Source organism: Ochotona curzoniae, unplaced genomic scaffold (genome assembly GCF_017591425.1).
Source record: "Ochotona curzoniae isolate NIBS_2020 unplaced genomic scaffold, NIBS_Ocur_1.0 contig_3498, whole genome shotgun sequence".
NCBI classification, from domain to species: domain Eukaryota; kingdom Metazoa; phylum Chordata; class Mammalia; order Lagomorpha; family Ochotonidae; genus Ochotona; species Ochotona curzoniae.
The window spans coordinates 20,524,527-20,547,221 of NW_024465885.1; the positions used below are offsets into that span (position 1 = coordinate 20,524,527).

General features: G+C 33.6%; 1 protein-coding gene and 1 non-coding gene across 3 annotated transcripts in view; both read right to left on the bottom strand.

Annotated features, from left to right (window-relative positions):
- CADM2 (cell adhesion molecule 2) overlaps positions 1-22,695 on the bottom strand; it is a 954,869-nt gene that overhangs the window by 188,109 nt on the left and 744,065 nt on the right. For both annotated transcript variants that reach the window (XM_040980623.1, XM_040980622.1), the window contains one exon: positions 4,177-4,326. In XM_040980623.1, the coding sequence (XP_040836557.1) occupies positions 4,177-4,326 (150 nt within the window). The remainder of the gene's footprint in view (positions 1-4,176; positions 4,327-22,695) is intronic.
- Positions 21,825-21,931, bottom strand: LOC121156970. Its single transcript, XR_005883951.1, has one exon. It is a non-coding gene; the product is annotated as a U6 spliceosomal RNA (small nuclear RNA).

Consider the following 22,695-nt stretch of genomic DNA (forward strand, 5'->3'; position numbering starts at 1 on the left):
GGATATTAACATGCATAAACCTTAGTCTCTTCATGCATAAGTAGACATTCCTACAATATAGGATTATTGAGTTACAATGTTGAAAGTCATTTAATACTTTTAGCTTTATTTAACTATTATCCAGTGTGGTGTAACTGTCATTAATTGCAAGCCTTTGCTGTGCATATGCCTCTAATAGTTGGTTTTCTAAAAGAAAACATAAGGAAGTGTAGTATCAGCTTTTTAGCTTCACTTCAGTGAGCTAATCTTTAATGTTTTAATGTCTGTCAATGTGATTGATACTAGTTGTGGAAATAGATACTTCCAGGCAGTATAAACTGGTTTGGAGCCAGGACAAGGTGCTCCATTTTAGGTGAATCTCATCTTTTTTTTTTTTTCATTACCACTTCTTGCTTTAGAACATATTATTCCCCTCCCATTGTTCCCAGCAGCAATGCAAAATTATTATCAGAATAATTTCCTAATTAACACTGATAATTTAGGCTATACCCCTAATGGGTTATTTTCATCCTTCAGATGATTTTTAGGGCCAATGAAAAATAATTCAGAAAGCAAAACTGCTGTAAAGGAAACTATCACAGAAGTAACATGTCTTACAGTTTTATATAAAAACAAATACTGGCACACAGAGATTGTGTGTGTTGAGTATATCTTCTCGCAGATGATAGTTAAAAGTGTTTGTAACAGGAAGAAATTGTTCCTCCCAAGTATGAAGTGATCAGTTTTTGCATGACAATTGCTTTTATCCACTATACCTACAGAGAAGTTACAAAATGATGTAATTGGTTTTTTAAAATTTCTGTTTCAAAATATCACACAGCATTCAAGTGGCATTGCAATGGCTTTTACTTTTTCCTCTATCTCTTTGTATCTACTGTTCTCCAAACACTTTCTACTATCTCTAATACAGTAGTGAGATTCATGCCAATAAATAAATAATAATAAATAAATACATACATAAATACACAAATAAATGAAAATAAAAGGTCATAATGCTTAACTCCAGGCTTTGGTGTGTCTGCTAATATCTACAAATTTCTTTAAGTGCTTGACCCTCGATTTTGTAACAGCTATAAATAGGAAAATCTATGTTCACATTAAACCTCTAAAAAGTAACATAAGCCTGAATCTGATGCCTTCTATTTTATTTTCCCTGAGTCAAAAAAATATGACAGTACTAGTATCACCTTACTGAACAATATCCAATAAATTAGGAGATTCTTAATTATTCACATCCAAGTTTTTTGACAGAGACACCTAAGAAGGCGTGTTTAGCTTAAATCTTTAGTTGACCACCAGTTGTCTACTCACAGCATACATCTGCTTATAGCATCAATAAAACAAGACTTTGCCAATTCTAATAAAGCCAGTGAATTGCTACTCTGAATTTGCTTATTCTCCCAGTCAGTACCCTTATAGTTCTGCAACCTTATGTAGTACAAAAGGCTACTCATAGTGTCTTGGAGTGGATAACTGCACTAGCAATGGGCGGTGTGTGGCACCTGCTGTTTTCCTGAGAAGCTGGCTCCCTCCTTCTTCCTTCTTTCCTTCTGTGAATTGTCATGCTTGTGTTTGCGTGTACGTGTGTATAGTATGGTAGATTTTTGGCACTCTTGTTTCTTTTTTCCCTTCGTTTTGTTCAGTTCCTAGTAATCAACTGATGTAAAATAATAAAAAATATTAAATCAATATACTTTTCAATGAATTATAATCTGATTTTCTTATTCCCTCACATGTTAATGGTTCAATTCCTGTGCAACATATTGGTCTCAAGAATTTCTGATAAATAATGTCTATCAAATATAAGGAATTCAAAATGAAAGATTTTTTTAAATTGTCCATATTACAGTTCTTCCATCTAATTCTACTTTCTGTGTTTATCTGTCTAATCTCTTAAAAATCCCATGTCTTCTCTTTTTCATATGTAAAAAAGCATTTATGTATTTAGAATAAATAAGTAAATCTCTCTGTAGCAGAGCTACAAAGAGGGATAAAGAGATGTAGTCAAAAAGAAGAAGAAGAAAGAGAGAGAGAGTGAAAAAGAGAGAGAGAGAGGGAGAGAGAGAGAGAGATTGATCCTCCATCTGTTGGTTTACTTCCAAAATGGACAAATTGTCCAGGAGTGAAACAGACCTAAGCTAGAAACCAGGAACTTCAACCAAGCCTTCCCTTAGGGCTTAGGCACCCAATCAAGGGTCCCATACTTGAGCCGCCTTTGCTGCTTTCCCAGGTACATCACAATCATGCTGGATTAGTAGTACTGCAGTGGCAACTTGAAACAGAGTACATATTGGATACTAGCATTACAATGGGCAGATTAACCTGTTACACCCCACTGAAGGCCCTGCCCAGTCTTAGCTTGAATGTAAAAGCAGTCTGAGTTATGTCGGAACCAAAGAGCAAAAGTTAAACTTTGGTTACAGAGACTGCAGCAACCATACTTGTGCAGATGAACATCGGACAAAGTTGCAAGGGAGAAAATGGAATGCCTGTTTCCCAAATGACTATAGCTTCTGCAAGTGCTGTAGTTAAAAACTTCATTTACACAACGACTCTTATTTCAGTTTCAGATTATGCATCCAGTGATTCTTAGTGCTAACTACACAAGAAGAATTGTCTGAAGAGTTCTCCAGACACCTTCAGCAATGTGCACCAGTATTGGGATGTTTCAACATTTTTTTTTTTCAATCTTAAATATAAGTTGAATAAAAGACTGTGATATAGAGCTGTTTTCCCTAAAGTTGGATTTCTAAACTGACATGATTATTGGTAGAGGGGAAGCATGGAGTTGAGCAGGGGGGACAAAGAGGAAATAAGGAGGAAGGCAGATGATAAGAAAACGAGAGGATGAAGGCAAGGGGAGAAGAAGGAGGTTGGAAAAGAGCAGGAGGAAGAGAAAGGGGAGGGGCAGAACTATTTGATCAGATGTATTTAGGTCTTATGGCAGTAGAAACATGCAGTAATTCATTGCCAAATACTCCAAATGCAGCATGGATTTTTTTTTTTTTATAATTACCCTTCAGGAGGAAAAAAAAAAGTAGAAGAGGAAACAACAACTTTAACATACAGCAACATTTGAACAAAATGGGTTTCTCTGTAAGGTAGACATATCTCTTCCAGTTAGCTGATGGCTTCAGAGAAAATCTAGAGTCCTTTACCTTTGGGCTTGAATTGTAACATAATTTCTACCCTTGGCATCTAAAGTGAAAATCTGCCCTGGAGATTTCAACATTTCCAATGTCCACAATCATTGAAAACAAGACTCTCTGTTACAGGAATTCAGTTACACCAAGTGACAACTCCAGTCACTGTACTGCTACGTCCTTCCATAGTGCACGTTAAAGCGGGAATATGTACTCCATTATAATTGAGTGCATTCTGTGGTTAAAATGAAACTGATATAAATTATCTCAATATTACTTATAAAGAAAAGAAACCCAGGTAATAAAACTATACTGAACAGTTAAAATATGAATAGATTTATATTTTGTATGATTTAAATTTATTTAACAAACAACTTAATATTTTCAATATCATTAATGCACTCATTTTTTCTTCTGAGGCTATAACATGTTGTTGTTCTGAGACAAAGATTTTGAATTACATTTTTAAATTTTCCTGCTACTTAAATGAAGATTAATCAAAATCTGTTATTAAATTATGATTTATAATTAATCAATTTAATTCCATTTCAATTAGTTACTTCTTATTAGTTAATTTCAGCATATTTTGAAAACACAGAATTTCTTTATCTCATAGTCTAGAGATCTTATCATGATTTGTTATTTGTGAACATAAAACATCAAACTTTCAAAAATAATATAGCATCTCCAAAATATATGAAATCAACCAAAATAGCATTCTACTCCAGAACTAAGTAAAATATATTCTATATCTATGTAAGTCAGCTTAAGAAGGAAAATACAGCATTTTTTAGAAAGAAGCTTAAAACTACTTTTGAAATAGAATAATTCTGTTTATTAAAAAGTTGACATAGGTGATTGTTAATGTTTATGACTTGCAAACTGAAGTATTTAATATTTAACATGTTTAAATAAAAGCAGCATTAGTTTCATAATCAAAAAGGCTAATTTGAATGATCTCAGAAAAAGTACATTCATTATAATTAGAATATATCAGAATATGATTAGAATATTTAAATGAAAATATATTCACCTTTCTTGTCATCAAAGTACAGAGTCTGTTGAGCTGGATTTGACCACTGGAGGGAGGTGTTATCATTTTGATCAACTCTGCAGGTCAAAATTGCAGTTCCGCCTTCAACAACAGTTACATTCTGCGTTAATGGAAACTGCCCTTGGCTACCTAAAAAGGAGATTCAAAAGAGTGATGATTAAATGAAAGTTATAAATTTATTAACTTCCCAAGACTTCTGTTGAACATAAATTCTCACTTAAAATAAAATATAAACCAATCAAACAGCAACAAAACTATATTTTACAAAAGACAAAAAGATAATTGAAAATTCTTAACAAAGGACAACCACTATTGTCGTAACAATGGAATTCCTTTTTACTTTCTTAAAAGTTCCAAAATATATCCTTTAAAAAAAAAAACAGTAAGTATGAATAAAGACATTTATTCAAATAGAAGCATAATGATCATTAATTATCCTTGGCTTTGTGTAATACTTTTGGAAGAACTGAACACTCTAAAACAGAAGAAAAAAAAATACCTCCATTTAGATTTTATAATTCTGAATAAAGTTTAAGAAATATGAACACTAGAATTTTAGATTCAATTTCTGCATAAGGGAATCAAAAGAGACTCATTTTTTATGAAGCTGTATTATAGACACAGTTGTTTGCAGAAATTAAAAATGTGTTAGGTAAAACAATGCAACTATCTCTTAAGAAATATTTACATTGTAGCACAATCATAAGAACATTGAAGTGATTATCCCAGTTCACCAGATAAAGGTAATATTCTTGTTAATATTCTCTAATGAACATAGATTTATTTTATAATCTGAAAGTTACAGATTCTTTCTTAAATGACCCTTGTCAATGTGCCTTACCAAGTTTTCTACCTTATATGTGTCATATTAATCTACTGGGCTAATTAATGCAACAAATGCAATCAATCAGTGCATTTCTAGTGGTTAACAAAAAATCCATTCTCATAGTAACAGAGGACAAAATTTTTTACTGCTGCAAAATTATCTGGAGATAAACTCTGCCAGGCCATTGTGGAAAGATAAGCCCTGAGCAACAAAGGTAGAAAGAGCTTTCTTAGAGTCAGGATATGTGAGCAGGATAGTTCATACATCAAGGCCAGTTTACATATGCAAGAACATTAGAATGGCTGAATCACACCCCTGAAGTATATTTCCCATTTCTTCTTTAGTTTTGTAATGATTCTGTCAATTACCACAAGCACCACTTGAAGCAGTGCAGGAGCTATTGACATAAAAAAATCTTATGACCAAGAAGCTTGTTGATTGGCGCCAGAAAAGACAGAGGAGGCTGAAGGGAAAATTTCTTTCCAGACATAAATGACACAAGCACAGAGGTTCATGACCATGTTATATAATTAAAGCTATCAAATTTAAAAATCTGATATCCATAGCTTTATCTTCTCAATGCCAACCTATCAGTGTCACTATGGCAACCCCCCTGAATATCTCGCTGTGATCTTTAGGGTGGAGTTTCAAAATTGAGGTTAGGAGATGCCTGGAAAAAATTCTTTGATAGTTTACTTGAAAGTCAACAGGAGCCATAGAGGGATGTGTTTTGCCTTCAGCTCTAAGGTGACCTCTGCCAGAGAGACACAGAGAAACTATCAATCTTATGAAGTGAGGTGAGATAAAAACCATACTAAAAAAGAAAAATTGCATACATAGGCTAAGACCAAAAAATGAAGGAATAATTATTACAGATTAATAGCTCATGAAGCCCAGAATGTTTTAGAACACTTTTCATAGATTCCCTACTTTTGATACATTGTAAATATAGAAAAATCTGGAGGTAATAATTTGATTCAACCCAGATGACATTTTGATCATCAACTGGGACATAAACGATATTGTCTGATTTTTTGAAGACATGGAAAAAAAAATCACTGGTGTTTGCATCAATTTCTTCCACTGGATTTGCAAAACAGTTTTCAAAACATCCCCGTAAGAAAATATCACCCTTCTCATTTCACAGATGGGCAAACTGACCCTAGGAGTTAAATGATTTTTTCCGTGGTGAACCAAAGTCAATGAACCATTTGGAGTTTATTCCAAGAGATAAACATTTTTATTCTTATCTTTCCATAAATATAATACCATTATCTGTTTAAATGTCAATAATAAAAAAGTGAATAATCGTCTTAACAATGAAACTTTACAATTCTAAAATCATTCAGATAGCATGCAAGTTTCAACAACACTTAAATACCCAAAAATACTATCCCTTTGAGATCTTATTTTTATAAAATATGTAACTTTGTCTTTGTTAGATAATGAAAAATCATGCTCATTATAAATTTTTAAATGCCATATTTGTGTAAGTGTGTGTGTGTGTGTGTGTGTGTTTGTATCTTCCTTCTAGTTTTAGGATAGCTTCCATCCATCTTCTCTACACATGGGACTTGACTTTTAAGTAGCAAGACTCCAATAACCTGAGATTGCAACATAAAATCCCTACAGTCAATTTTCCATTTAGCCATATTAGTATGCTACCAAAGTAAGAATTTAATCTTAAATTATTCATTATGTAGATACTTTAGAAAAACTACTTTTTTTTACTATATGGATCAAAATTTGAATAAAGAATAGTGGAAGAGCAATATGCTAAGAAATTGGGAAGACAGTAAGTGATTTGTTGATTAAGAAGCCTTGAAGTGGAAAATAAAACATCTCTTATTTTCCATCTACAGGGATTTTTAAAGTACACTGCTTGCATCAGTGAGAACATTAAAAAATAATCCTGGCCTTGACTAAATTACTACTATCCTAGAAGTCAGAGAAACCATTCTTATCTAAACAGCATAGACTGAGATTTAGAAAAAATACAATTTTCACTTTGGAAATTCATATTCTGGTTCGTTTTCAAGCAACCAACACTCATCACTCTCTTTATTCCTTGAATATACCTACTCTTATTATTTGATCGGTGCATAGCCTCCAATTGTTTTTTAAATTTTTGTATTAAGTTGAAATTTTCAATAGGTGTTCTTTGTCCAAAGTGAATGCACCTGCTTAGAATAGAGATTGGCATTCTTACAGAAAATTGCAGCAGCAGAAAGTGTAAAGGAAATTCAAATCTGCTGCATTTTTCCTTGGTTGTAATGGAAAGGCAGAAACAGATAGTATCAGTCACTAAGAAGAAAACATGGAAATTTTAATCATAAAAGCTTTATTAATACCAAAACATATTGGTTTAAGACTTAAGGTTACATTGGAAATACATGATGTATTTCAAAAGATATATAAGATGGTAAGCAAAACCAGGTATGGATAACACAACTTAAGCTCCTAAAATTCAGCACTAAATCGCAGAGCTGTGCAAAATCATGCACTAAGATGAAAACAAAGTTATTTGCAACATTTCTTAAATACTTGGGAAAAGGCCTACTTAATGGACTGCTGTGCTTCCAAAATTGTTTTGTTTTCCTTTCTTGATCTAAATTCTCTTTCACTAGCATTAACTTCAATATAGTGCTTCTCTGGTATTATCTCAAGGCTCAGCCACTCCTAAACCAGATATAGACGCATGAAAAAAACTTGTAGGTAGTCTTAATTACTGTTAACAGTACTCTAGGTAACTTAATAGTATTTAAAGTTCATTTCCTGTATGAATGATAGCCATAGTATTATAATTTTCTTATCATGTTTACCTTGAAGATAAGGGAACTAATACACAGAGAACTTACATTTTGTGCCCAAAATATACATAACTAGGAAGGAGAAGATCCAGATTTTGCTGTCCTGTAGGCTGCCCTGAGATCTCACCTACTGAACAATGGAGGTGTATTAAGATCTTCTAAACCTGTTATTAACAAGTGAAGGATTATTTTAAATCCAAGAACAAAAAAAAATGTAATAGACTATTCAACAAGCTTCTGACAACTGAATAGAACTCTTCCAAATTTTTGCTTAGTGACATACGTTGATAGCTTGAAATTGACCACCGAGGGAGTATTTTCACCATGGAAATTGGCAAACATTACAAGTTAGTGATTTTCCCTGTGGAACACATTAAATATTTATAACACCCCACTGAAAGTCATTACTGATGTCTCAGGGCACAGTGCACACATTTTTCTCACTTACCCCAACACACTTTCCTCCAATTAAATTCCTCCAAATGGGAACCCTTTCTTCCCTCTCAAATCTGTGGAAAGTGATCTGGAATTGCTAACTTTTCTTCAGGCTGCAAAGTTTATTTTGCTCTGGCTAGCCAGTGGTAGAAAATGATTTGGGCTACTATCACTAGTTACACAGAAATAATTTGCTAATTTATTGTCATGGAAGACATTTTAATTAAGAGATATAATTCAATATCCTGGAAAAAAAAAACTAGTTCTTCTTGCCCTATCTTTAAATAGCGGACTGAGCAGCTGGCATTATTTCTTTAATATTTCCATCTGCATTGTAATTAGGAATACAATTATGCCAACCTTTCTTGTAGTTGCTACGAATTACAAAGTTCAAAATCAAATGAACTGTTCTTGATTCCTGCTAACCCCAGTAAGAACTCTGCTTCCTTCACACACTGCATGCATGCCTTCACTGTCTGATCAGCTAGAACCTCACACACTGTCACACAGGACGTATAGAAGCATATTCTAAGATGATAATCTTTTACCCTTGGTGTTAGCCTTTAGCGAATGAGAGAAGCAATAAGGTGAGCAGTGAGAAGAGATCTTTGAAATCAGCAGTATTTTCAAAAGGCAGCAAGCAGGTGAAGATGCATGTTTTTGCACTGATCTCAAAGTATGACACAGTACCATTCAAGCTTCACTATCTCTTGAATGGGTAATGAGTGAAAGTGGTGGTTTCCTCTATATCTCTTCTGGTACTGTGAATCCAATGTGGGCCAGGGCATTGCATCACTGCACACTGCACATGAGTGCTTTATACACCACCAGCAGTAATCAGACTGAGAGCTATCTTGACAGGTAAGCAGAGCTTGGAGTTTGTACCTCTGAGAGGGATAGAGTTACAGTCAAAATTTTATTCAGGGTAAATGGTCATATATTGTGGACTGTGTAATAGCAACTGGGGAAGTCTCGTTATATTTTTCTTCCAGAAACAGAACAAAAATTTGTAAGAAAAAAGGGAGACTTAGAAACAGAAAAAGGAAACACATGAAAATAAGACAGGAACAGCATTTAAGATACACTTTGTGAATAAAAAAAAAAATCACAAGTCTCATAGGATAAGCAGGGACATATATTCTGAGCTTTTATTTTGGACATGAATACTATGCTTACTGGGAAGTGTCATATTCTTCTATGAAAGTATTTCATTCAATAGATACTGCCATCTGAATCAAATAGCACACATTAGGATTTGGGTATGATTTCTAATATATTTTTGTGTTCCAAAAGAACCCTATTTCAACTCAAAATGCTGTTCTCATGAGATTGTTACATCTTTATTGTGAAAAACACTCTTACCAATGTAGGTGCAAAATAAGTTAATATTTCTTAAACAGGAAACAAATAAATGAACAAAATAGGCAACTATTTTTGTTTTTTAAGTAAATCTAACATATTTGCTGGTGGGTATTTTTTCAAAATTTTCCTTCATTTGAATTGCATTGTCAGAGAGAGAGAGAGAGAGAGAGGTCTTCCATCTGCTGATTCAACTCCCAGATGGTTGCAATGGATGGAGCTGGGCTGCTGCAGATCTTTGGGTCTCTCATGTGAATCTCTAAGTGTTGGCTTTGGGCTCTGTCTGTCTCTCTCCCTCTCTCCCGTTCCATCAAATGCCTTGGGATATTTATACAAAGAACCTTCATCTTAGAAAGTTCAACATCATTCTTGGTAGCTAAATTAAAGTCTAAAAATATATCCAAATGCACACACAGCATGCTATTACTTCCACTAAATTACAGAAGGCATTTTAAACAAATAACCTTCTAATGGGAAAGTTGTGGCTCAGTACTTGTGTAGCTGAGACACATATTGCATATTAAAGCCTGTTGGATGGAAAAGCAAAAATGTCATTAATGCAGGCTTAAAATTCTAGAGAGAAGATAGAGTAATGCTCCATCATGTGAGAAAGGAAATTAGAGGAAAAATTAAGACTGATAGCTAAGGACACCGTATTTCCACTCATGGAGTATTCCTCTGTTCTTTGAAATACTTCGCCATCTCTATTCCTAGTCATTTTAGTCTAGTTTTCTAAGTTTTCCCAATTATATCCATAGGATATAATTGTATTGTTCTTTCATTCAACTTCATTCTTGCAGGATTCAGCCTGCCTTTGTAGAATGCAACACCTGGTCTCCACCTCCTATGCCACATGTCTGCCCTGCCACCGTGGTGCATGGCCATCCATCTGGTGCTGCTTGCCAGTTTCCATAGAGACAGGAAGCACTTTGGAGACCTGTTTTCCATTGCAACTGCCAAACTAAAGCTGGGAAGAGACAAAGTTGGCTGGTAGCATGTCTTGCAAGGCCAAGAAAGGTTGGAAGGGCTTTCTCTTTCTGATATCAGAGAACAACAGTTCCAACTTGGCAGCTTCAGCATTTGAAATCCTGTAGACCAGATCACAGACTTCACTATGGCCTTTGTGCATGGTCCATTCTGCTACCCATTCCAGAAAGAAAAACTCTTGTGTGCCCTAAGCTTGGCCCCAGTCCTTGGTTGGCTTCAGATTCATGACAAAAGGCTCTTTCAGATTTACAGTGACTCCCACAGCTCCTGACCAGAGAATTATAATTCTCCTGTAGAAATTTCACCCCTTTTGCTTTTCCAGAATTGAACCAGAGTTTTCCAAGCCACTCATTATAATTGCTGGAACCTACAGAAAAACTGGATTATTTCTGACTGACTTACACAGTGACACTGCGTAGGTGACCCAATTAACTATATTACACTTTGTCAAAACTAGCTACAATGAATATGTCTGTGTTGGGATTTATAATTAGAGCTAATTCTCAACCATCATCAGGATCAGTGCTGACCCTGGAGAAATGTGAAACATAGGCAAAGTAAAATATCAATGCTTTCCTCTCCATTGCAAAAATTGTTTTGTATGATAATACATTGCAACTTTGGTTAATATTCCCAGAAAAGTCATTCCTTCTACACAAAATAGATGTCTTTTTAAATGACTCTGGTATTAGCATAACTCTCAATTTACATTTTTGGAAATTGCAATTTTCATAGAATACTGATAAACTCTCGAGAATTTTTGTTTATGTCTGCTTCATGTTCCTGGGTACTGGTTATATGGCCTCCGGATGTTTTAAAGCATTATCTGATTAAAAATAATAACTGCAACATTTTTTAAGTCACATGGAAACACAAACTCAATTCTTTCATTAGTAGTTTATCTGTTTATCATTCAGAAATGCAAAAACAATCAGAATTGTTCATATACAGCAGTCTTTATAAATTAGACAAAATATACATATTTGCAGCTTTAGAGTGAACTAGATATTAGAGATAAAAATGTAAAATGTATTTTGTGTGTGTTTTTTTCACAAATTCTATATAGGATGTCTCAAGATGTTTTCAGTTTCTTCATTCAAATAACATTTTATCGAATGAGCATTTATGATACTTTAAAGATGAGAATTCAGTGAATTTTTCACATTGATATTCATCTGGGAACTCTGCTTTCTATACAAATATAATTTCATTCTCTTTATTTTGGAGGAATCAAAATGCAAATAAAGAATTTTAAAAGCAAGACTACCTAGCAAAACAATAAAAAAGAATAAAGGTTTAAAAAAAAAGATATTGGCAACTTTGGAACAGGCTTACCTGGTTATTATCATGTGTGCATGAAGTCATTTTATCTTCCCAGTACACTGTTTTCAGGGTGGGTGAACAAGACCCAGATCTGACTAACTTTACTGGCTAACTGATGAACATCTGAAAGGCAGCCTCCCAGAGAAAAGAAACTGATGACCAGAATCACAGAGAAACTCAACCACGTAACTAAGTTCTGAATTGAGATGCCAATCTGGAGGAAACATTCTGGAAAGGAATACACCGATGGCAGGGCTCTTCTGAAGATAGAATAAGGGGGATAATGCTGAGTGCACAATAATCAATCTTGCAGAGGCAAAAATAAAGCTATGGACATAACTGTTGAAAATTGAAGTTGCTGAGAAAAAATTAAATCTAAATGTTAAAAGCAGAAAATTAGAAATATGTATTTGTTCCATTTCAGTATGTATTAGAAAGTTGATATAGAGAAGTAATAAGTAATAGTGAATTGTAATATATCTTTAAATACAAAATAACTTCAACTAAAAGTAAGATTCTAATAAAATATAGCGGCAAATCAATTATAAAACAGGAAGAATATGAAGGAAATGCCATTAGGTGCCTAATTTTAAATATGCAATTGCTTCAAATACTCAAATACATGAAATACGACTAACAGACATCAAGATTATGAGAAAAGTCATTAATTGAGAAAATAAGATTTCAAACTGCTTTTCATCCTGTGTGCTCTGATTCTAAATGGAAAACATACCAATTCAAATCAAATACAGCCTGATTGATTGTTTTCTGTTAATTTTATGATATGGATGAGTATAGTTAACATATATGGCATGATTTTTTTCTTTTGGATTCTGCAATATACATTCATATTTCATAATCACAAAATTCTATTAATTATGATTCAAATTGTCTCTTTGATAATATTCTTTTACTGTATTATTCTCTGCAGAAAGTTAAAATGATTGCATTGGTTCATTAAACATATAGTTCTTTACTGAAAAGATTCACACAAATGACTTTTCTATTCGAACTCTGAATTATGAAATGTGACATGAATATATATATAATTTAATAGCACTTAATTTCTGCTGAAACAAGTCATATGAACCACAGAAATAACACAATGTTATGTTTTAAAATTATATTTTGTATTTTAATGGATTTGTGTACATCATACACATCAATGGTGTTAATTAATTCAATTAATTCAATAAATGTGTGTCTTGCTACACTAGGGATACATGTAGAAGGTGCTAGGGATACAAGTTAGAAATGGGGCCAGGCGTGGTGGCGCAATGGTTAAGGTCCTCGCCTTGCACGCCCAGGATCCCTTATGGGTGCCGGTTCTAATCCCAGCAGCCCCGCTTCCCATCCAGCTCCCTGCCTGTGGCCCGGGAAAGCAGTCGAGGACGGCAAAAAGCTAAGCTTTGGGACCCTGAACCCATGTGGGAGACCCGGAAGAGGCTCCTGGCTTTGGATTGGCATAGCATCGGCCGTTGTGCTGACTTGGGGAGTGAATCATAGGACAGAAGATTTTCCTCTCTGTCTCTCCTCTCTGTATATCTGCCTTTCCAATAAAAATATAAATCTTTAAAAAAAAACCAAGTTAGAAATGCTTTTTGTCCACCAAGAACTTAGAATATAAAAAGTGTTACTAAAAACAAAGAAATGCAAATAAAGAAATAGATCTCGCTACAAAGTTGCTAAAATTTCAGTTGATGTTCTTATGCCATGGAAGAGTCAGCCGATCAAAAATAGGCTAAGAATATTAATTATATATGATCAGATTAGTTTTGCAAAATATAAATTAGTTTATGCAAAGGTCCTGAGCCAAGAATTGGAAAGAGGTTGATTATAAAAAGAAGTGAGATGAAGCAACAGTAGCAGCAAAAACAAACAAACCTGGGAGAAAAGAGAGATTGGGGCACAATGAGAAAAAGCCCAAGGTGATATCATATGGAACATTTTTGACTGTAACAGAGAGAACATATTTATTCATTTTTGTTTGTTCAGGATTTATTCATTTTTATTGGAAAGGTGGATATACAAAGAGGAGGAAAGATCTTCCATCTGATGATTCACTCCCCAAGTGATCATAATGGCTGGAGCTGAGCCAATCTGAAGCCAGGATGCAGGATTCCAAAGCTTTGGGCTGTTCTCAACTGCTTTCCCAGGCCATAAGCCAGGAGTTTGATAGGAAGTGGGGCTGCCAAGATTAGAACTGGTGCCCATAAGGGATCTAGGCACTTTCAAGGTGAGGACTTTAGCTGCCAGGCTAGGCTATCACCTCAGGCCCAGAATGTAGTTATTCTACCTGAAATGATAAGTCAGTGAAAGAAGCAGTTTTCTCAGCTTACACTCCAAGAAAATTGGCATATGGATCTCAGGTCTAAAGTATATGAGAGAGGTGGCAGATACATGGCATGTCTCCTCCCACAACAGGCGTAAAACACTTGATTAACACGGTGGGCATACTTTTGAACACATAAATATTGTGTTCAAATGATAACATGTGAATTATTTAAGTGTTGATCAATGTGAAGTAACATATGAATCAACTTGGAATACTCCCTAAGGAGCGAGCTCCCTTTTGAAAAAAGCAGTGTAATAACAGAGTGGTTAATAGGATGTGTTTTCTACTGTTTGATCATTTCTGAATACACAAAGATTTCATTAATGTTGATTTCACCCATCTTGTCCATGTTTACATGCTTTGATGTTCAAGTTCTTTGTAGTGCCACATTAAATCTCGGGGAACACTTCTCTATGAGAGTAAATGGGAACTGTTGTGGGGAAATATTAAAATGTAACTTGATATTTTGTATAGATGTATTCAGATAAACCCGCTCAAAGAATGTATTTATTTTGATGCAAAATGGATGAATTAATATTATATTTTCCAATTTCTTTTGAAAGTTATCCTATTTCAATAGGTTAATTTCAAAAATTCAAATGAATTGCATGCTTGTAATTTGTGTTATTATCATAAATTGCAGCAAAAATCAAATTCTGTAAATTTTAGGCATCTTTATTCTGAAGAATGACAACAAAATGACTACTGAAAGGAATTTATAGCAGGTTCATTGATTTCACTACAATACTAGAAGTCATTGATTAGTACATAATCCTGGACACTTTCTGCAGCCTTGGAAAGTTCCAAAACTCTGCTTGTATCTGAATCATCTGTATAACTAAATTAATTAAAAGATGTATAAGGATTGAGACTAATTGTCTATCAGAATTACAATCTATTGTCTTCTTATATTCAATAGATGTGGATAAAAGCAAGAACTGTGCTAGTATAAGAGTAGATCATCTAATTGTAATACAAAATTTACAATATTACCACATACAGAACTGCCTGTTAAGGTGCAGGATATCCCAATAATAGTGCATCAGTCACATTATCCATGTCAAAATCTTCCCATTTTTCTTGTATACTTTCCTTTTAGATTCAAATTTTGATAAAATAATAATACAGTCCATGAATTGTATGCATAATTTGTGAAATGACATGCTCATTACAAAGTCCTAATCATATGTTTTGTCTGGAAAAGATGGTTATTTTGATAGACATAGACAAAACAGATGTAGTATAGATTTGTATACAGATCCCTTCCATTTTTATTCCTCTCTAAACTGCAGTGACATATTAAAAAGAACCAATAGCCATTGCTAAGACTTAGATAAGTATCGATTATTGTGCTTGTCAAATTCTTCCAATGGAGTAAACACATTGGAAAAATTCCAAACTGGATTTTCATTAGGAACATTTCTTTCCCAGATACATTTTAATAGATAGGTAGTCAAGCTTTATCCTGGATTCATAACAAACAAAAAAGGTTTGCACGTGACAACATGAAAAACTTCAGATAGGTCATTCGAAGCTAAAAGTTTTCCAATTCATGGTAGTTAATAGAATGAATCAAAGACTCAGATAACTGTCACAAGAAATTCCAAATATCGGTTCAAATAAGAAATAAGCAAATAAGAAATGAAATATGCGCTTTTGATTTCAGGTATATTTGAAATTATAAATATATTGTAAGTGCAAGCACTTTTGTGTCTGTAATAACTATATTTATTAACAATCAGTTAAGTTGGTGTTCCAGAATATAATCTCAAGTAACACTGCTGAAATAATTGCTTGGCTAATATAAAGTAATCTACAAAGATGATCATGTAAAAAAAATTGGAGCATATATCTTGACAAATATTTTCTCTCCAAAGAGCAATACAAAACAACTCCATAAGTAAAGGGTCTAATTTCTGTACATGTTAAAGGCACAGAAACAATCATTAATCAGTATGAGCTAATTAGTGATAAAAAACATAATAAACTGAAATTTGTTAGAATTTCAATATGAAAAATAATAAGCTCATATTTTTAGAATATCACTAAAGTGATTTTAAAAATGCATAATGTTTTATTGAGGGAATCTTGACATATAATTCACTTCTTTTCTTGAGTTTGCTCCTGTTGTCCCAAGGGACAGGGAAAGTTGAATCATATGGCTAGGCTGCTAAGCATCAGCTCTCCAAACCCACTTCGACCAGCAGGCTGCTCCTGAATCGAGCAGATGTTTCTGCTGTCTGGGCCAGTGGGAACCTTATGGATCTTTTTCCTTCATCTCTTCCTAGAAGTGAATATTAACACAGCAGAAATTTGGATACATGCCAAATAAGACGCCAAAGGGCTGAGGAGAAGATAGAGTACACTCGGATCCACACATAGTGGTCATCGGTGGTTCAAATTGACTATTAAGCCGTTTTAATAGCAATTTTGTATGCATTTGCTACTTCATTTAGCTAGACCTCTGTAATCCCTTCCTCTCATACATAGCAGAATTTACAAATCTAATTGTTGAATTGTTTCAAGAAATAAAAGGATTCCAAATATGTGAGTATGTAAACTATTTCTAAATGATTTTCTTATTGAAAAAATATTCAAACGACTTTCACGTTATTGGACTTATTTTCTATTTTGTAAATACTTTGAAAATAAGGTCCAATTTTAACTAAAGCATTTCAAGAAAAAAATAAGCTTTTAGTTAGCACTTTTTAATGATTATTGTTCTTAGTGGAATTTTAGATGCATTTTCTAAAGAATGTTGTGCAATTAAATCAATGAAGCTATCCGTTATGTCTCCAACCACCTCTACACTTGCTGACAAGCTGCTGAGTGCCCAAGAATTTTGTAAGATTTGGATTTTTTATCATCTATTTCCAAATCCTGTGCTTTAAAATTTTTCATTGCCTCTTAAAATAAACTTTTGTCCTTTGAACTATATGGACTGAACAGAGAATAAAATATTCAGTAAAATGAGAAGATATTTTCCCCACTGGTCATGGCACAATAAGATTTACCTCTTATGATCAAGGAGTAACACGTCAAATAAATTGAATAGAACTAACTTAATGTTTATTCATCTTAATAGAATCCGATTTTATTTATTGAACACCTACTAGTACTGTAGTAGTGCTCTAGTAAAGCACATTAAGTTTACATGAAATAATCATGTGCATGAGAACACTTCTATTTGTAATAATTGATAGGAGGTATTTTAGGTCAGCATTAAATGTGTTCCAAAATACACTCAGCCAAATCCAAAAGTTCAATCGAGGACCACTGAACAGAAGTCCTGTTTTTCTTTTCTTTCCCTTCTCTCTCTCTCTCTCTCTCTCTCTCTCTCTTTGTTGTTGTTCTGAGCTTGCTTTGGAAAGGGCATGTCATTTGGAGTAAAGTAGCAAAGTGAAAGTGGCTAAAAATTGTTTGGTAGTATTTTAAAATCATTCTTTGTATTTATAGATGTGCTAAGAAAAGACACTTGCTCCTAAAAATTGCAAACGCCAACATTCAGCACAATTTCTTCCATGTATTCTGATTGTTCACAAGCTTTAAGTGGATATGATTTTGCTTTGTAAATGTCAAAAGAAATTCAAGTTCAGAAACCTTGCAATCATGGCCATGAGACAGCAGCATTATGTTTAATTTTCTACAAAAATATTCTTTGCTTAGCTGTGAAAACATCTTTGCTTAAGGAAGAAATCAAAATGTTGAAATTATTCTACCTCAGGAAAATAACCATAAGGCTTTCAGAAGGCACAAAATTAGCTTGGTAACAAATAGAAAAATTACTAACAAAGCCCCTTTAGCTGTGTCATGGGATCGGTGTGCAAAAACACAATGTAAGACTATCAGAAGTATTATATGCTGTCAGAGACAATGGAAACAGAACTAAAACGAGGAGCACTTAGATTTATATTTCACAATGTACAACTGTTGTATTTCTAATTATTAATCTAATAATTCTAGCCTGTATCAAGTAATGACAAGTAAATACCAATTTCATAAAATATTCAGTTATCCAGTATTGAAATAATGTTTATGATAAAAGCAATTTTAACAGACATAAGGGCTAATCAGATGAAGTACATTTGGAAAGAACACCAGTGGAAAAATCCATGTTTATTTAAATATATGATAAAAACAGATGATGGTGCCAGCAACTAAGATTAAAAAAAAAATGTTGCTGTTTAGCAAATCACTCCAAAACATTGTGACTTATGAATTATATCAATCACTTTTTTTTCCCAGCTTACTCTTCTGTGATATGGCCATTTAGAGCAGGCTGCATCGGCCACTTCTACAATCTTGGCTGTACTTCTCAACGTGTCTATGGTTAGTAAGCAGCCATCTGCTTTTAGGCTCTCTGCTTCAGGAGCTAGGTTGGCTGTCAGCTGGGGAGACAGGTGGTAGCTGGGCTGGAGTTCATGGCTCATGAGTTCAAAGAGAATAGCACAAAGAATAGATGCTGTCTAAGTTGCTTAAAAAAAAAGGAAAAAAAACTTCTTATCATATCATTGGCAAAAAGAAATCATATGATCAAGTTCAAAATCTAAAATGTTTCCCAGGAAGAAGATGCTGGAGTGCATGACCATAAAACTCATAAGAGGAAGATACCAAAGCATTTGATTATCACAGGAATGGTATATCCAAAATAAGAGCAAAAATCAATTTTATTTTCACAACATAAATGATGCAGGGACATCAATTTTATATCAGAACATGTCCAGACAACATAAGACTTCAGGACCAAGAAATGCTTAAGGAGTTTGCTGTGGACAGATAAATGGTATAAAGTAAATCAATAAAGCAAGAAAGTAATATTTTAAGAAATGAATTAGAATTGATCAAATGAAGATATTAATTTAAACCAAGACTGATCAACAAAGTATGTGGTAGAAGGATTAGCAAAAGCTGATAAGGGTATAGAGCTCAAGAGATTTCTGTTATTGATGCGATTTAAGGATGTAACACTGAGTCCTTACAGGCTTCCTTGTGAATTAACTGACTCCTTTTTGCTCTAGGAACATTTGTTCACAAATATTTAGTCAAAAGATTGGAAAGATATGTGGAAGCAACCAGCTCCCAAGCTTTCCCGCTCTGGAATAAGCAAGTCAAAAGGGGTGCCCTATTTTTAAGTCAGTGACATTATCATGATGCGTATCAGTGTGATACCAAAGTCTTCGTCAAAATCACAGTGTCAAATCCTTACATACTGAATGACAGTACTAACAATAAAAAGTAAAATGCATTCTGAGACTAGGCATGGGTACAGCTCATTTCATTCTTCAGTTGCTTTTGAAAACTTGTAGCAGATTATTGGAGGCTACTTACTTTCTTAAATAATTGTGTCCCTCACTTTAAAATGAATATTTATTCATTTTGAGGAAGCTCAAGAAAGACTCTCTCTCTCTCTCTCTCTCTCTCTCTCTCTCTCTCACACTCTCTCTCTCTTTCTCATTTTTAGTATTTTGGTGAAATGCTACTAAACCACTGGGTGTAACAGAGTCATCTGTGTCTTCACCAAAACATTCAAGAGCAAATTACACTGACTGCAAATTTATCACAAGATTTCTCATTTGCATATAACAGTGACCCAAGAAACCTAAAGGCATAAAATGCTTAGAATAATCCTTCAGTGTTTTACTTGTAAAAAATAACTTAAATATGAACAATAGCTTTCAGAACAACCGTATGTTTAAATCAAACATTGTTTAAATTTAATCAAACCATTAGTTTCTGTGTATTGAATTAAAGCATAAATTATCACATGTACTTAGCAAGAGAGCTTTGTTGGTTTATTGTTGGTTTCCAACAGGTCTTTGTATAATGTTCAATGCTATATAAACTGTATCTTTAAAATTTAAGCAAAAGAGTCCCCATTTTTGGCAGATGGGAAGAAAAGTAAAATGAAACAGTGAATGAGAACCAAGTCAGCTTTCAGAGAAGGGCAGTAGGGATGCTAAGAAACAAGTGAGCAGGAAAACAGCAGGTGAGCTTCTCCTTTTACATAGAAAAATACACAGGTTGCAATGAAGACCATAATGCATGACTGCTTTTATTTGGAATTGTATGGACAAATTTTTAGATACTTCTGTCAGCAGAAAGTAAAAGTGCACATTTTAACCAAATAATACAAAAAATAATACAATTATATCAGCAATCCTGTCTCCATCTTTCTCCACACATTTACAAATATACATATATATATACATATATATATATATATATTTTTTTTAATGAGGATAGGAACCATATCAAGCCCAGTCCATTGGAATGGCCTACATCAGCTCAATTTGACCTCACAAAAGAATCAAAAAGGATTTTAAAATGTCTCACTGATACAGACATGGAAGAGACTGTAGTTTCTACTTTGTATACCTTACATAGGTACACTGCGATAAGATAGAACCTAATATCCCTGAGTTCATCTGCTTTTTGAGTTTGAAGAGCACTTCGGGGAGACGGCATATTGCTGATGGTCGAGGCTGCTTTCACCACTGCTCTCTACTCTACAGTTGAACCATCGTTTGGAAATTGGTATGCCATAAGTTGCATGATTTGAAAAAACAAATCACTGGGTTTACATACTTCTACTCTACTAAATAAAGCAAACTGTGGGGAAATATTTCCTCAACTCAATTTTACTTCATATTGGTTGGATTGAAATAAGAAAAGGTGAAAAAGTAAAATTAGGAGAGAAATATGAAAAAAGGTGAGAACAGGAAAAACATGAGTCTAGAATAGCAAATATGTTTTGGATAACTAGATCTATTACAATGTTATGAGAAGATTTTCATAAAGAATTTATTCATAAAAATGATAATGTTCAAACACAAACCGAAAATTTGCATAAGCAGATGAAAGTAAAAGAAATATATGCATATGTATGTAGACTTAGAAATATAATAAGCAATGAATTTCAGATGGTTTAAACAGAAATATGAATAAATAATGTATAACCTGATTTATACTAGAGGAACACATAAATAGGAATGAATTAAATTGTGATTCAAAGACCATATCAAATCAAGTCATATTATTTAGCAGAGATTTCAGGCATGTTAGTGATCTATCCTGATTTTCAAATTCCATTTATTTGAAGTTATATGGCATTCATTTTTCTCTGTCAATACAGGAATTCATACAAACAGATACAATCACGAATGGAATGCTGAGACACTTACAGTTGAATATTTATTTATGCAAGTATTAGAAATAAAATTCTTTCTCAAACATTCCTTACCATATCTATCAATATTATCTTGAATGCCCAAAATAGTCTTTTGTAATTAAAAAGAAGGAATAAATTCAATGCTTATCTTAATGTCATCAACACTATATTTAAAACAAATACTGCATCTTATTTTCATTTTTCAAGTGGAACAGTTTCATGTTTTATTGTAATACATCAAAGTCTGGTTAAAATGAACTGCTAACAACATAAAATATTGGCAAAGAATCTGATGGCATGTCTTACTCTCCTACTTTAAATATTTCTGTGCAAAAGAATCCACATCATTGTTTGGTAGCAGAGATCTATCTTGTAAATTCTCTAAAAAATGTGGAATGCTTCAGGAATTCTGAGTGTCATCCTTGCACAGGGGCATGCTAATCTTCTCTGTATCATTCCAATTTTAGGATATGTGCTGCTGAAGCGAGCATGAGTACAGCATCTTAAAGTCAGTTTCTAGGAAATGACTAAATGGGAACTAAAAATTGAATCTTTTCCTTTTCTAGTATCTATTCAAAATAAATATACTCCATACCTTCAGATATTCAACAATCTTGCTTGCTACTCCATAATTCTGTGGATACTATCACTTTCTGTGAAGACGTCAATGATATGTTCGCTATAAATATTCATTTTCTTCCCAATATGAAAACCACGTTAAGTCTAGAAATAAATACTTCCTCAATCTTTACTTTTTTATTAATTAAAACTTTGTTTTAGTTTGATATGATGAACATAAGCTACTAATTTTTCCAATAATATTTCATAAGTGTTTTCATTACACTCACAAAAAGGAATGTGCTTTTTCCAAAGAAAAAAATGCTGAAATATAAGCAACTGGCTTGGATATTGATATGTGCATTAAGGTAATTTTCTAGATCAGTGAATTCATGTTTGAAACGGCTTCTTGTACTACAACTATATTTCTTCTTTGGCTCTAAAAAGCCTTTAATAAAAATCTTCTTTTAAAATTACTGAATTATTTTAGAGGTAATTTAGTGCCTAATAACATGTAGACACAAGTGGATGTATCTGAATAGCAGCTGTGTGCTGGAGCATGGTGTTCTCATAAGTGTGAGCATAATTCGTTTTGCATGTCAGTGAGTAAGTTTATTGCATCAGATGATATGTAACTGAGATAATGGAAGCTCAACTATTAGTGAACTTCGAGGTCACAAATGCACCCCCATCCAGC